Source organism: Vigna umbellata, chromosome 9, assembly GCF_029865625.1.
Source record: "Vigna umbellata cultivar VRB3 chromosome 9, Vumbellata_1.0, whole genome shotgun sequence".
NCBI classification, from domain to species: domain Eukaryota; kingdom Viridiplantae; phylum Streptophyta; class Magnoliopsida; order Fabales; family Fabaceae; genus Vigna; species Vigna umbellata.
Window position 1 is genome coordinate 18,173,838 of NC_142173.1, and position 14,813 is coordinate 18,188,650.

General features: G+C 33.7%; 1 protein-coding gene across 2 annotated transcripts; it reads left to right on the forward strand.

The window, feature by feature from the left end:
* Positions 1 to 13,277: 13,277 nt before the first annotated feature.
* CRR42 (DUF3148 family protein) lies at positions 13,278 to 14,561 on the forward strand. 2 transcript variants are annotated; one of them, XM_088098379.1, is made up of 3 exons: positions 13,278 to 13,456; positions 13,536 to 13,815; positions 14,262 to 14,561. In XM_088098379.1, the coding sequence occupies exons 2-3, from the start codon at positions 13,544 to 13,546 to the stop codon at positions 14,368 to 14,370; spliced, it is 381 nt and encodes a 126-aa protein (XP_087954505.1). In that variant the 5' UTR covers positions 13,278 to 13,456; positions 13,536 to 13,543; the 3' UTR covers positions 14,371 to 14,561. The 2 variants fall into 2 exon arrangements, with proteins under 2 accessions (XP_087954505.1, XP_087954504.1); XM_088098378.1 differs by having other exon boundaries at positions 13,282 to 13,442.
* The last annotated feature ends 252 nt before the right edge of the window (positions 14,562 to 14,813 follow it).

The following is a 14,813-nucleotide window of genomic DNA, read 5'->3' on the forward strand; positions in this document are numbered from 1 at the left end:
TGTAGGGTTAAGGTCTTGTGTTTATTTACTAATTATTTACTTACTAACTACTAAACAGGTGGGGACATTTTAAATGAATGAAACTAAAATAAAAGAATTGAAACTAATCTAAACTAACATCTGTTTAAAAGAATAAAGAATTTGAAATGTAATGAAATAGAAGAAAATAATAGTATCAAAACAGCAACAAAATCTACTTACTACAACTTCCTACAATTTAAACAGAACTCAAATGCTAAAATGAACAAGGAAAGAATATCTTTGAAACATAAATGCATAACAGAAGCAGAACCTAAATCTAAAAGAATGCATTAACAATCAAGATATATTTCTAAACTAAGCATCAAATCTGAATTAGAATGTAAAACATAAAACCTAAATTGAATCATCAAATCCTACTCTAAACAGAAGTAACTAATAACAAACAAGTCAATATTATTCTCAAATAAAACTAAAATCAAATGAACAAACACCTAAACTAATGAGTAAAAACAATATGATTGATTGGAATCATGAATCAGAATAGAAAGTGCCAATTTTAGTGTAGAAAAGCAGTCATTTACCACTCAAGAAGACATCCTGGACAATCATACCCATTGTGTGATATTTAAGTTCCAAATCAGAACCTAGATTGGGTAAATGTCCACTTACTATACCAAATCACAGCAAGTTCAATTCCTAATTCATGTTTCTAATCATCACCAGATGCAAAACTTAATATAAATGCAATTGAAACATGTAATATACTCTAAAACATACAAAACTCTAATCAAAATGAAAAAACAGAAACAAAATACTAATTACAATGTTTTTTCTCATTAGACTCATCTCCAAACTCGAGAAGAAATCTCGGTAAATCATACTCACTGTGAAGCCATGTACTTCCCTAATTTTGTGGAGTTATAGAGTCTAAATCAAATTTTTCTAGAATTTACAGAAGCTAAAACCAATATTTTTTTCTCATTGAACTCAACTCTGACTCGAGAGGACATCTCGGTCATGCACACCCACCTCGGGGTCGTTTAATTCCAAAAAGGAATTTCAATGTGCAGAGTTACGAGTTCAACTCTATTTGAAATCAAAACATACAAGAAAGACTCGCACATAATCGATCAAGAACACAGAATTAAAGGAAAACTCAATGACAAAATTATCAAACATACAACACATAGAAACATCACAGAAGAAATTTTATTAACAAGAAACATGAATACAAGAAGATGTCCCGAACAAAACGCAGGCGACAACGTAGGGAACTCGAATCTACCGAAAGCACAAACCCTAGATTCTCGCGTCCTCTCTCTCTACTCTAAAACTAAAATGTAAAGTGAAAATATATGTGTCTAGTCTCCGTGTAAGTGTATATATTGTGTATTTACATGGCAGAAACCCCTTTATATAGGGTTGAAAACTAAAAAGAAAATAAACGGGAGAAGGGAACCTTGCTTCACTTGGACACTTCGCTTCACCTCATCGGACAGTCATCTTTCTTTTGATTTGTGCTCACGTTTTCAGCCATTCGATCCTCTCCAACGGGCAGCTCCAGTCAGCTTTCCTTGTCCACGGTCAGCTTCTTTGCAGAGTATGGTCGTGACTTCATCTTCTCTCTTTCTCGCATTCTCTCCAAGCCCTAGCTTATGGGTGTTTGTTTCTTCAAATGCTCCAGCTTGTTTTTCCCATTTTCCAAATGAAGCACGAGTGCGAGTTACCCCCTAGGAAGCTGCTGCCAAGACGCATCAAGACGGCGTCGTTCCACTTAAGTTGCAGCTAGTCCTCTTCAACCCAATCCTGCCAGCGGCCACTTTCAAATTGAATCATCCAAGCATTGTTGTGGCCCAATTACTTTTCAATAAATTTGCCAGCCTCCAAAACGCACAACATCAATTATCAAAGGGTGTTGCTCCCTCCACCACCACACCTTTCTCCCTCCACCTCTCCTTTACTATTTTGTCCCTCAGTAAAATTTTATTTTTAGGGTTATTATTTTTTAATTTTATTCATTCATAACCTATTTTACTAATAACCTATTCTAGTCCCGTACATGAGTAAAATACCTTTCTTTTATTTTAACATTATATTTCTTCCTCTCTTTCTTTCGTCATTGTGGGATACTACAAGTTACAAAGGTTGATGGTGGTGGAAAGAATTATCAAGCAGTCTTCCTCTCGTAGTGTAGTGTCGCTCTCGTGATGCAGTGCGTGGAGTGGTGCAGTGCGTGTCGTGCTTCCTCGTATTAGAATAAACCTTGAAATAAAACCCTAAAATAAAAAACGTAACCTTTAAACGGAGGTGACATCCTTCAACAGATGTCAACATCCTTCAACGGATGTCAACATCCTTCAACAGATGTCAACATCCGTTTAAGGAAAAACGGATGTCGACATCCGTTTTACCTTAAACGGATGTTGACATCCGTTGAAGATGTCACCTCCGTTTTAAAGGTTACGTTTTTTATTTTAGAGTTTGTTTATTAGGGGACATTCGTTGAAGAATGTCACCTCCGTTGATGTATACTTCCTCATGCTCGTTGATGCTCTGGACGCTCCTCGATGTTCCTCCACACCACGGCGGCGACGCTCCTTCACACCACGGCGGAAATGGAAGCTTTCAAACCAAAAAAAAAACTGGAAAGAAAAAGGAATGAAAGTGTGGGAGGTGGGGAGGTGAAACGAAAATGGGGAAGGGGAAGAGAGTTCCGTGGGTGGGTGCTGGGAAAGTAAAATTAGGGTTTCAAATTATTTAAAATAGGGTAAAAGTAAAAATCTTTTTAACTTAAGGATATAATTGTATTTAAAATAATGTGGGGAGGTGGAGGAAGTACAGGGTGGTGGTGGAGGGAGCAACACCCAGTATCAAAATGCTGTAGCCTCACAAGCGCCCCAGTGCTATTTTAGAGGCCCAATCAGCTCCAATCAGTCCAAGGCTGAAGCCCAATTTCAAATGACCAGCCCACTCTGCATAAAAGAAAAAAAACAATACCAAATTAAAGAAAAGAAAAAGAAATCTAACAATTAAAAAGAAAGATTTTTATTAAAGATTTTCTTAAAAAAATATAAAATCTCTAATTATTAACAAGAACTAAAAAATACTCCTAAAACCCTATTTTTAACTAAAATTATACAAAACTAAAGAATTTGAGAAAAAACCTAAAACTATCCTAATTCTAGACAATTAAAAGCTAAAATGCACTAACAAAAGCTTATAAACACATAAAAGAATGCAAAATTAGGGAGTTATCCCACCCAGCGCTTAGACAACTGCCCTCATGGACAGGGACAAACTAGAAAGAGAAAGAAAAAGAAAGGACTCAAAGAAAAACTTTTCTCAAACCAAACAACTCTTAGATTAATCCTACTGCAACAGTGAAAATTCTGAAAATCTAAAGTTGATCAAACATTATTAAGACAACCAAGCATGTTAGGAATTTCTAAAATAAGGCAACTATGCAACAGAATTTGAAAGAACCAACTTCTAGACTCAACTTGACCTCACAGGTAAGTGTCTGCACTCAACTCTCATGTGTTCTCAGCATTGGTATTTTCAGCACTCAACACACTAAGCTAAGTGTTAGAATATTTACCCTATTTATCAAGATTATATTATGTCTAGAGTTACCCTATTTATCATGATTATATTGTGTCTAGAGTTGCCCTATTTATCATGATTATATTATGTCTGGGATTACCTTAATTATCATGATTATATTGTGTCTAGGGTTACCCTAATTATCATGTACTCTTGTATCAATTTATTTTTATAAATAGAAGATTATGAGAGGGATCAATCAAGCTCTCTAGAATTATTTTAGAGTTTAAGTTGGTATCAGAGCAGGTTGTTTGAGTCTCTTCCTACTCTGTCTTTGTTGCCGCCGGTGGCCTGTGGCTGCCGCCACCGGCGGCCTTCAAAATTTCATATTTTCTTAAATACCTCAATGAGCAGTCTTGTTCTAGTTTCTATCTAGTCTCCAAACCCTAGTTGCTGCCCGCAACTGTCTGGCACAGGCACAATTTGTCATTGTCTGACGTCGTTCGCCGTTGTCCACTTGGCACTATTTTTCCATTGTGAGGAGTTGTTCACATAATTTTGTCACCATCAACTCTGTTCCCTACCATTCTGATGTCGTCCGCTAATGCCTGCTGCCGGCCACCACCACAGTTTAGTTCGACGACCAATGGATCTGGATCGCCTCCTTGAGCGATGGTCAATCCCGCTTGATGTCGAGGGCTACTTCTCATCCAGGCACCACCACGCACGCCACATTTGTCCGACGTTTGCCGCCACCGTCATGTTTTCTCCGACAAAGTTAGGGGTTTTGTCGCCTTAAGGAGTGTGACCCATCCTGGGTAGTCGCTGCCTCATTCTCCTCCACACGCACTGTCACGAACGACTTCTCTCCGATCAACTTCCGACACGTGTTTGTCACAAGTCACCTTCCCAATGTCAGAATCATACTACACCACTACCTTTCGTCTCGCTTGGCCAAAAGAAAAAAAAAATTAGTTTCAGCATTGTTCCTTAGTCTCTCTTTCATAATGTGTGTTTAGTTTGCATATTGTAGCAGCTGTGATGTTTTTGATGGCTTGTGTCATTTATTTACAAGTCCCTAAGGAGAGTCAGTGTTATTAGTTGGTTAACACCAAAGAATTTCAACACCAAAGTCATAGGTTGAAGGTTCCTCATGGCATGAGGGGAGTCTATTTCTGGCAAGATTCATAATCTTAGTCAAACAATTTACCAGTCCTTTGTCAAATCTGTTTTTGGATTCTTTGATGAATTATGGAGACCATTATGATCTTTCACCTTCACGATTTGTCATCGGCGTGTCATCATTTTGGTCGTTCGCCGTGAGGGGGAGTATGTTTCAGCCACTACAGGCCCCATCAATGAATGATGGTAACTTAGTCCCTGTAGTTTGTCGCTTTCAACGACTCAGACCCCATGAGTCAATAATGGCAGTTTAGTCCCTGTAGTATGTTTCAGCCACTATAGGCCCCATCAATCAATGATGTCAATTTAGTCCTTGTAGTTTGTCGCTTTCAACCACTACAGGCCCTCATCAGTCAATAATGGCAGTTTAGTCCCTGCAGTATGTTTCAACCAGTGCAGACCCCATCAATCAGTAATGGAAGTTTAGTCACTGCAGTTTGTTTCAACCACTATAGGCCCCATCAGTCAGTGATGACAATTTAGTCCTTGTAGTTTGTTGCTTTTAACTACTGTAAGCCCCATCCATACTTAATGGAATCCAATCTCTACAGTTTGTCGCTTTTAGCCATGCAGGCCCCATCCTTACTTGATGGAAATTCAGTCTCTGCAGTTTGTCGATGTCTACCACTCGTCATCCACTTTTGATGGAAATCAACTTTGTTAAAGTCATCCTACTTCAAGGTTCATGGTGCTAGTTGAAGTTTCGTGGTTGTCCAATATTATTCTCCATAAGCTTATGAGGAGTCTCTTTGGTTATGCTGGTTTGTGAGTCCAATTTGGTTTGTAGACATTCTCTCTCGATGGTCTAAAGCATATGTGCATCTTGTTCGAAGCCAAAGTTATCATGTGTATTGTCTCGACATTCGAGACAAGTTGATTTTGTTGGAGTGAGTTTATTTATTCCAAGCTTGGTACATACAATTTGTATGCTCCAGCTTGAGGGGAGTGTTAGAATATTTACCCTCAGGATTATATTATGTCTAGAGTTACCCTATTTATCATGATTATATTGTGTCTAGAGTTGCCCTATTTATCATGATTATATTATGTCTGGGATTACCTTAATTATCATGATTATATTGTGTCTAGGGTTATCCTAATTATCATGTACTCTTGTATCAATTTATTTTTATAAATAGAAGATTATGAGAGGGATCAATCAAGCTCTCTAGAATTATTTTAGAGTTTAAGTTGGTATCAGAGCAGGTTGTTGGAGGGAGCAACACCCATTATCAAAATGCTGCAGCCTCACAAGCGGCCCAGTGGTATTTCAGAGGCCCAATCAGCTCCAATCAGTCCAAGGCTGAAGCCCAATTTCAAATGACCAGCCTACTCTGCATAAAAGAAAAAAAACAATACCAAATTAAAGAAAAGAAAAAGAAATCTAACAATTAAAAAGAAAGATTTTTATTAAAGATTTTCTTAAAAAATATAAAATCTCTAATTATTAACCAGAACTAAAAAATACTCCTGAAACCCTATTTTTAACTAAAATTATACAAAACTAAAGAATTTAAGAAAAAACCTAAAACTATCCTAATTCTAGACAATTAAAAGCTAAAATGCATAACAAAAGCTTCTAAACACATAAAAGAATGCAAAATTAGGGAGTTATCAAATGGTCACCTGATTGGTGTGAGCAAATTGTGATGACGTCTCCATAGAGCAGGCTTTGAGAGGCGACGACGCAAATGTTTAGTTTAGTAGAGTAGTTATCTATTTTAGATTTTATTTTGAAAAACCTTGAGTAAATAATCCTTTTATTTACTTCGGTATTGTATATAATGTTAGACTTATGGTTATTTTAAGATAACTCTATGGATATCTATTAAATATTCTGAGTTAAATTGATCTATTATATTGATCTTGTGATAGTTCCTTAATAATATTTATACTATTTTAATAAAATGTTACATTACTTAAAAATTATAAATTATTTTTAATTGGAATCAATCTAGTTATATTAGTTAAAATTCAAGATAGAAATAATTATAAATTAAAATATTTATAACTTGAGAAAGATTTAAAATGGGATAAACAAAATCAATGTCACTTATTTAGTAAATCAATTACATAATTTATAAACATAACTAGTTTCGTTGCTACATAAAAAAGAGGAATCTTTATAATCAACTTCGTTAAAAAGATAATAAAATATTAAACTATAAATAAAAACATGATTAGCATTAATCAAATTATCAATAACTAATTTTGTACGTAAAATATATGTTAAAAGTAAAAACCAAATGTGTCCCTACTTTTGAGTGTACAATTTGTTACTGTATCCATTTTTCATGTAACAATTTTCCTTATAAATGTGAGTTTTCAATTTAGTTGTAGCATTTTTTTAAAAATAAAAGTTATTTGTTGAATGTGTATATAATTAAAATGGGCAACAACTGGAGATTAAATTTGTTATATATATACTAATATGTTTATCAAATGTGGACACATATTAGTAATATCTTACTTAATCCTTACTAATTGTGATTTTGAACAACCATCTGGATTAATCCTTTAGAAGGTTAAAAATAAGTTGAACTATAAGAGAATTATCTATTGTAAGGTTTTTTTAGAAATATGATTTGACATTTATGAAAGTGTATCATAATCTACAAACTTAATCAAAAATTATTTTTATATGAAGTTTTAAAAGCAGTGATTTGACATTATAATTTTTTTTCTATAATGTTAGGTAATTGATGTGGTATTTAATTAAATAGGCTTAAATCCTCATTTGGTCCTCGTATTTGTGTGTCAATCTCAAGTGGGTCATCGTGTTTTTTTCGGTCTCAATCGGGTCCATAAACTTGTTAAAATGAGCCAATTAAGCCATCTCTGTTAAGTTTTCATTAACGCTGTCTGCACATGCTGAAGTGTAATTTTTTTAGATCTCGTGGAATGCTTAGGTGTATTAAATTTTTTGAATGACTTATTTGTACAATCAAGCACGAGACTCCTCCTCACTCACCGCCCACCACGCCGCGCAATCTGGACTTGCCACCATTTTTTTAAGAATTTGATTGAACTCTTCTTGCTTTCGTTGATTGCACTCTGCTGATGCTGCTAACTTATTTACAGTTTCATCTTTTACCGTTGGGTTGGTTTCGTTTGGATTATCTTCAGTGTATAAACCTACATTTTCCTGTCTTTCTGGTTTTTTTATCACAATCAGTAATCTCATTACTACTGTCAATTTCGGAAACAAAATCAGACATCATTCCTACATCTGAATTTTTTGGAATCTTGTCATGCACTGCATCATTAGAAGTCACTGGAACGGGATCTTCAGGAACATGTTCTGACTGGTCTTGCACAGAGGTTTCCCCCATACCGGCACTCCATCTTCTCAAGACAGATTTATTTGTACTAACAGAAACATCTGTTAATGACTTCCTCTTCTGAATATCAGTAGTTTGATCACGTTGTTTGCTTTCAAAAATACTGATGGCATCTTGTACAATTATCCTCCTTACATCAATTTTTGATTTCTTATAGGATTGCTCAGATACTTCCCCTTCACAGTCATTTTCAGAAGCATCTCTAAATGTATTTGGCCTCTCTCTGCCAGGAAAATAATTGAGACTCTTGATAGTTAAGGTGGCAGCTCTGCGGGGTCCAGCTCTTCCTATTTGGACCCTTCGCATAGGGGATGCTGATCTTCTGGGTGTTGCTGATCTTCTGGGTGTTGCAGATCTTCTACTACCCACTTCACTATAGTCACAATAGTGCTCCCACTGCAGAAGCAATCCACACAGAGTTCATTTTATCCTTTATGGAGGAATCTTTCTCAAATTCTACACTATCAGATTTTACATTCCCTTTGAAGCAAGTTTTACCGTGCGGACCATGCCCATCAAAAACACCACAAAAGATCATATCTTCAAACATGAAATCCTGCACAGATATAGATCCAAAACATGATCAGAGAGCATTCATCGCCGGTGCGGCAGATGAATGTGAAGATCTTCCCGAAGGGGAGAACATTCATCGCCGGCGAAGTAGCAGTCTGGTCGGAGTATATAAGCGGCGTCGGCGCGGATCCAGAGTCAAATCTCGTATGTCCCAGTTTGAAACCACACACCTCTTTCCTTCAGCTCATCCATCTCCGCCGTGTAAACCAGAACATTGAGAAAGGAAAAGGCTCAAAAGGAAAGACGAAGACGGTGAAGAATGATGAAGACTCTGAAAAAACATATCCCTAATGCAAATTCAGGAAAAAAAATCCCTAATTTCCTGCCACATCAAAAGCTGTTTTTTTAAATATAAATATCCACGTAATTTAATTCTTATAACTGAGCTAATAATATGTGCACCAAGTCATCAGAGTTAGACGACGTTACTGATAAATTAACGGAGAAGGCTTAATTGGCTTATTTTAACAAGTTTATGGATCCGATTGAGACCAAAAAAAACACGATGACCCACTTGAGATTGACACACAAATACGAAGACCAAATGAGAGTTTAAACCTAATTAAATAATATAATTTAAAATCTAGTGAGGGTTGACTTAATTCAAGGTTATGGTCATATCATAAAGCAAAAAGCATAAAGAACAGTCTAGTTTATTTTCACCTATATTGGAAAGGTTGTGGTGGTTGGGTAGGAAGCCACGCGATACTTTATTCTCGCGTATAGAGAGTGGATAATAAACATTCAAGCATATGCAATTTAGTGATGTATTTGGAAGTTATGGTAAAGTATACTTTTTTTTTGTGGGTGTAATTTCTTTCTAAATAAAAGAATGATCAAATTACTTTTTCGAAAAGTAAAAATAGTAATATCTCAATATTGACTTTAGCATCTAGTCATTAATAATAAAAATATTATTTGTGTGAGAACGTACAAAGATTTAAGAAGTTTTAAAAGAATAGAAAAATATAATATTTTACTAATAAAAAGTTCAAAATATAAAATAGATTTATAATAAAAGAATTTACTTTTATAAAATCATTATTTCTTTAAACTTTTTATCTAGATTTTCTCTTTACTATTTATCTTTAATTCTGACCTCAATCTTCATCTGTTTGAAGATTAAGAACTTTAGAATTGGCGAGGAGCTTAACGCAACCATCTAAAAGAGTTATACAAAGTAAGTTCTTCTTTTGTCCCTTTTAGGTGTCTTAGCTTTGAGTTGCATGTGAGCTCTAGAACAATGTATGTGACTCAATGTTATTCTTAGTGATCTTTGTTACTTTATTGATGTTATGCTTAGAACTCTAATTAGAGTCATAATCGGTTATTTAGGTGATCATGTGTTGTATAGAATTCTAAGGAGCATGACAGTGAGAAAAATGTTTTTGTCTTAAACAAGGGAAGCTAATTATAACCAAATCCTTGAGATTTTTGCACCGTATTTGCGATTATGCTTTGGTTACCCTGCATAATGACAATCTGTTTTGTGCTTTTCAAGTTTGGTACACACTTAGTTACCAAATTCGTGTGTGCAGAATTGATTAATCATGTGTAATTACATTTGCTTAGTTCATTTTTATGAAAACTCAATTAATCTTCGCTTAGTTGGTTGATTGGTGTTGGATTAGGGTGAGAAGAGTGTTAAATTTATTGCTAATCAAGGATTGGAAGCATTGTAACTGAATTAATGACCAACCGTCTTTAGTTAGTGTTTTAATTCGTCTTTTAATCGGTTAATTTAAGTTCGCACAAACTGTCCAAATCCTTCCCCCCCACTACGTGTTTGATCTAATGACTAAACCAAATATTGGTCTTTGAGATACGACATAGGAGTCACTTCCTAGTATACTGCACTTTAATTGCATATTAATTTGATTTGGGTACGACCTCGATCACTCTAGTCACCCTTCCTTAAGAGTTTGCTCAACCTATCTTGAGAGAACCTAAACACCACCATAGCATCACCCCTTGCTTGAGTCACATAACTTGGAGGAGGAGCAAACATCTCACCACATCAAACCTACAATATGTGCACAATACTCCAACCACCATCAAGCTTTTGTAACCACCAACTATTTTGGAAGTCTCCACCTTAAAGTACCTGAAAAACACTAGAAGGGGTGGGAGTTGAATAATGCTAGTGGAAAAATTCTTTTTGAAACCCTTATGATATAGCACATAATCAAGCTTTGAAGATTTCTTATGAAAGCTTAGACGCTTGACTTAATAAAGGTTGAAAACGATTGTAGCTTTTTACACGCTACTCAGAATCTACATTACGGAGTTTTATCAAAACCTCCTTAGTTGAAGAGTAATATAGCTTGGAAGGTTCATTTATTTGGAAATAAAATCACAATTATATGTTTTAATAAGAGAAGCGTTTAGGTAAGAGAAGAGATAGATGCACAATTATTTTTATACTGGTTCACTCCAACTAAGCTACATTCAGTCTCCTCCGTAGAAGGTTCCACTATAATCTCCACAAGATTACAACTGAGTATTCGTACCACTACTAGTTTGAGTATTCGCGCCACTCGTAGTCTTTGAGTACCCACACCATTCTTGATATTAAGCAACCCTGCCTATATTTCCTTTGAGTATTTGCACCACTCCTGGTACTAAGCAACCCTGCCTAGATTTCCCTCAAGTATTCGCACCACTCCTAGTACTAAGCAACCTTGCCTAGATTTCCCTTAAGTATTTGCACCACTTCTGGTACTAAGCAACCCTGCCTAAATTTCCTTAACTCAATATGAGTTTAGTTGTAAGTGTTTTAATTCTCTGTAGAATTGCAAGCAACGATTGCTTACAAGTCGTTCAGACTATTACTATCGCATAGAGGATATGATTACAATATAAAGCAGTCTAAACACTTGCATGTGTTTCTCTCTTTCTTACAATCAGTAAGCAATATAACAATGAAGCTTGAGAGTTTTCTTTTCTCCTCTTCACTTTTCTCTTATTCTCTTTTTCTGCTAAGATATATTCTTTTTCTTGAGCTCTTTCTTTTCTTCTCTTTTGAACGCTTCTAAGGATAAATATTTCTTTGTAAGATTTTCTCTTGCTATCATCTCTTGATTTTTCTTTCGAAAGCTCTTCTATTTAAAGGCTTCTTGAATAAATGTCTGTTAGACTGAGCGTTCGCCTTGATTCTTGTGCTTTCTCTTTCTTCGTATACAACAGTCGTTGGATAAGTCAACTTGTCAGAGAAGACATGTTTTTTTAGTACTTCGTTTGAAGTAGTAGTGTGTCCGTTTATGCATGGTTCAAGTGAAGAACATTATGTGAATATCTCTTTTGTCTCTAACGTCCACTTCTGATATTTTGATCTGAAGTTTTGTGGATGCATGTAGAATAACTTATCTACAAAGAGTACAATAAATTTTGCATGCAGTAGATATATCTTTTTTTATCACTTTTGTTGTTTTTGAACATTGAGCATTTGATGTCATTTAATGCTTGCTCAGAACAACAAAGTGTTTGTATGTGCTAGGGTTGTTGATATGACTAATTTATGTGCTAGGGTTGTTGATATGACTAATTTATGTGTTAATATCTCTATACTTGTTGTGTGATTTCTTTTTTCGCATATTAGCTTGCCCTTTTTTTTGTGTTTGTTTTTGTTTATGTGTTTTCTCTATTGTAATGATCACCTTAGTGGTGTGAGCATGAGAATGTAATTATTGATTTAGTGTAGGACATGATGTAATAATATAGTGTTAGAAAAATCTGGTTATGTATCTATTCTCTTTTAAAAACTTTATTATACTTTAAATCAGTGTAATACGATCTTTTAGTTGTATATGAGCATGATGTATATATATAATTGATATTATAATTATATTTGATATAACTATAATAAAATAATATATATATATATATATATAAATTTTTTTTGGATGTGATTTCTTTTAATAGTTGTATAATAGAATGTTACATTAGCCAATAAATTTATTATATCACTTACTTTTAATTTAAATATCTAAATAACATTTTATCAATAATAAGTAACTGTAATAATTATTTACGAATTGAATATTAATCTATTTAAATTTATAATTAATTAGAATATTCATCTCTATTATCTTAAGTATTTATTAACAACATTTATATAACCATTCTTTCACCAATGACATTTATAACCATATATAATTATAGCATTTAAATATAATTATACAAATACCATTACATATTTAAATATAATAATAATCATACTAATTTTTTAATATAATTTTTCTTAAAAAAAAAGCACCAGAATTCATTATAAGTTGTATGCACACAATTTTTTCTTTTCATCGTCTTCATAAGAAGTTTATCTCGTCATCAAGATGTTTTTTTTATATAGTTAAAAACAAGATTTCTAATAATTTGTTCATGTTTTTAAACAAGCTTTTAATTTTTTTTAAAAAAATATATAGTAAAATTTGTAGTTTAAAATATTAGTTATTTTTCAAAAAAGTTAAAAAAAAAGTTCTATCAAAAGAAAAACATACTTAATTACACACATCTATGCCATAATGTATACATTATCATATAGTTTTTACACATGGTCCTACATCCCAAAGTTGTCAACTAAACCCTAACAGGAAAAGAAAAAAGAGAAGTTATCTAAAGATATTTTATCTTTTGTATTATCTTTTTATCCAAATTTCCTTCCTCAAACATGCACCACAAATGAATAGAGAACTCCCACAAAAATGCAACCATACCCACCAATTGTCTAAACAAAACAGTGTTCTAACCTCCAAATAGCTTCTAAGTTGAAGAGAAAAGGGTCTGAGGAAAAGTTTTCAACCTGCAGAAGATTTTCTGGTTTTGGTGAGTTCAATTTGGTATGCAACTCTTGAAATATAGCCACTTTCATAACCAATTTTGTAAAAGCTATTCATTGGTGCATTTTGCATTTTACAGAAGTGAGCATGGCTTTCTCCTTTTCTTCTTGTGCAATCACAAAGCCATTTTTGGGGGTCCAAGAGAGAAGGTTGAATTGTGAAGTTCTGAAGAAAAATGATGTTTCTGCTTTGATAAAGTGTTCATCTAAAGAGTCTTCAGAATTGCCAGAAAAAGGGTCTAAGTTGGGGATTGGTTCTCCCATTATTTTCATTGAAGCTCCCAAGATGATTAAAACTGCAGCCACCATGCCCTGTCTCAGGGTTAACACTGGCCAAGTTAAAGCTGGTGATGTTGGAAGGTATTTCACCTCATCATCAACAAATTTAATTTCAAATTTCAAATTAGAAAATTTAGTGAATATCACTTCTAAATTATAAAAGGAAATATAATGTGAAATCTATTAAAAATTGTAATTTCAAATTCACTTACTGATAGAACATTGGAAAGGATAGTGTTTGAGAGATTGTTTCCAGTGATATTTTCTATTTGATATGAAAATTTTGGTTGATTTCACTTGCAACAAAGGAGAAATGATATCAACAAATGCTTATAATAAGCTATGTTATTGGGTTGGATTGAAGTAACAGTACCATAACACAAACAGAATATAAAAATAAAATGATCATAAAAATATAAATTTTTTTATTTTTTTTTAAGAAAAAAAAGAGTGAACAAATAGTATTACATAAATGTAAAAAATTTAAACGTGTAAAAAAATGTTAGTTGGGTTGTTACTTGGTGCAGGATTATCTCAAGAAAACCCAAAGATGTTTGGGCTGTGAGGCTCAGAATTGGAACTTATCTCATAGATGGGAAATATTTCAAGCCCTTGGATCTGGCTGAGTCAAACTGAACAGTGACCGAGAAAATAGAAATTGGAGACAATATTTTGTATATCTTGTGCTGCATTGTGTAAATTAGTTAGTACATTATATGAAATTAATGTTTTTTGTCTTTAAAATAATATAGAAAATATCCCAACCTCCTGATTTGTAATCATTATATTATATATTATTATAATAGTAGAGTTTATATTTAACTTAATCACATAAAATAGGTTTTTAAAATAAAGTCTGTTTATATGTTATTTTTATATGTTATTTTTTATTATATTGGTAGTTGATGTGAAATTTTCAAGACTCTGTTTTTAATTATACACTTTCTTAAATTGAAAAAATTTCAATCATGAAATCAAATACTTGTGGGCCATTAAATAGAAGTGGCTGATGAAACACTATTCTTAATAAATTTAATTAGGATAGACCATGAATTGCTCTTATACATCTTAGTAATTTG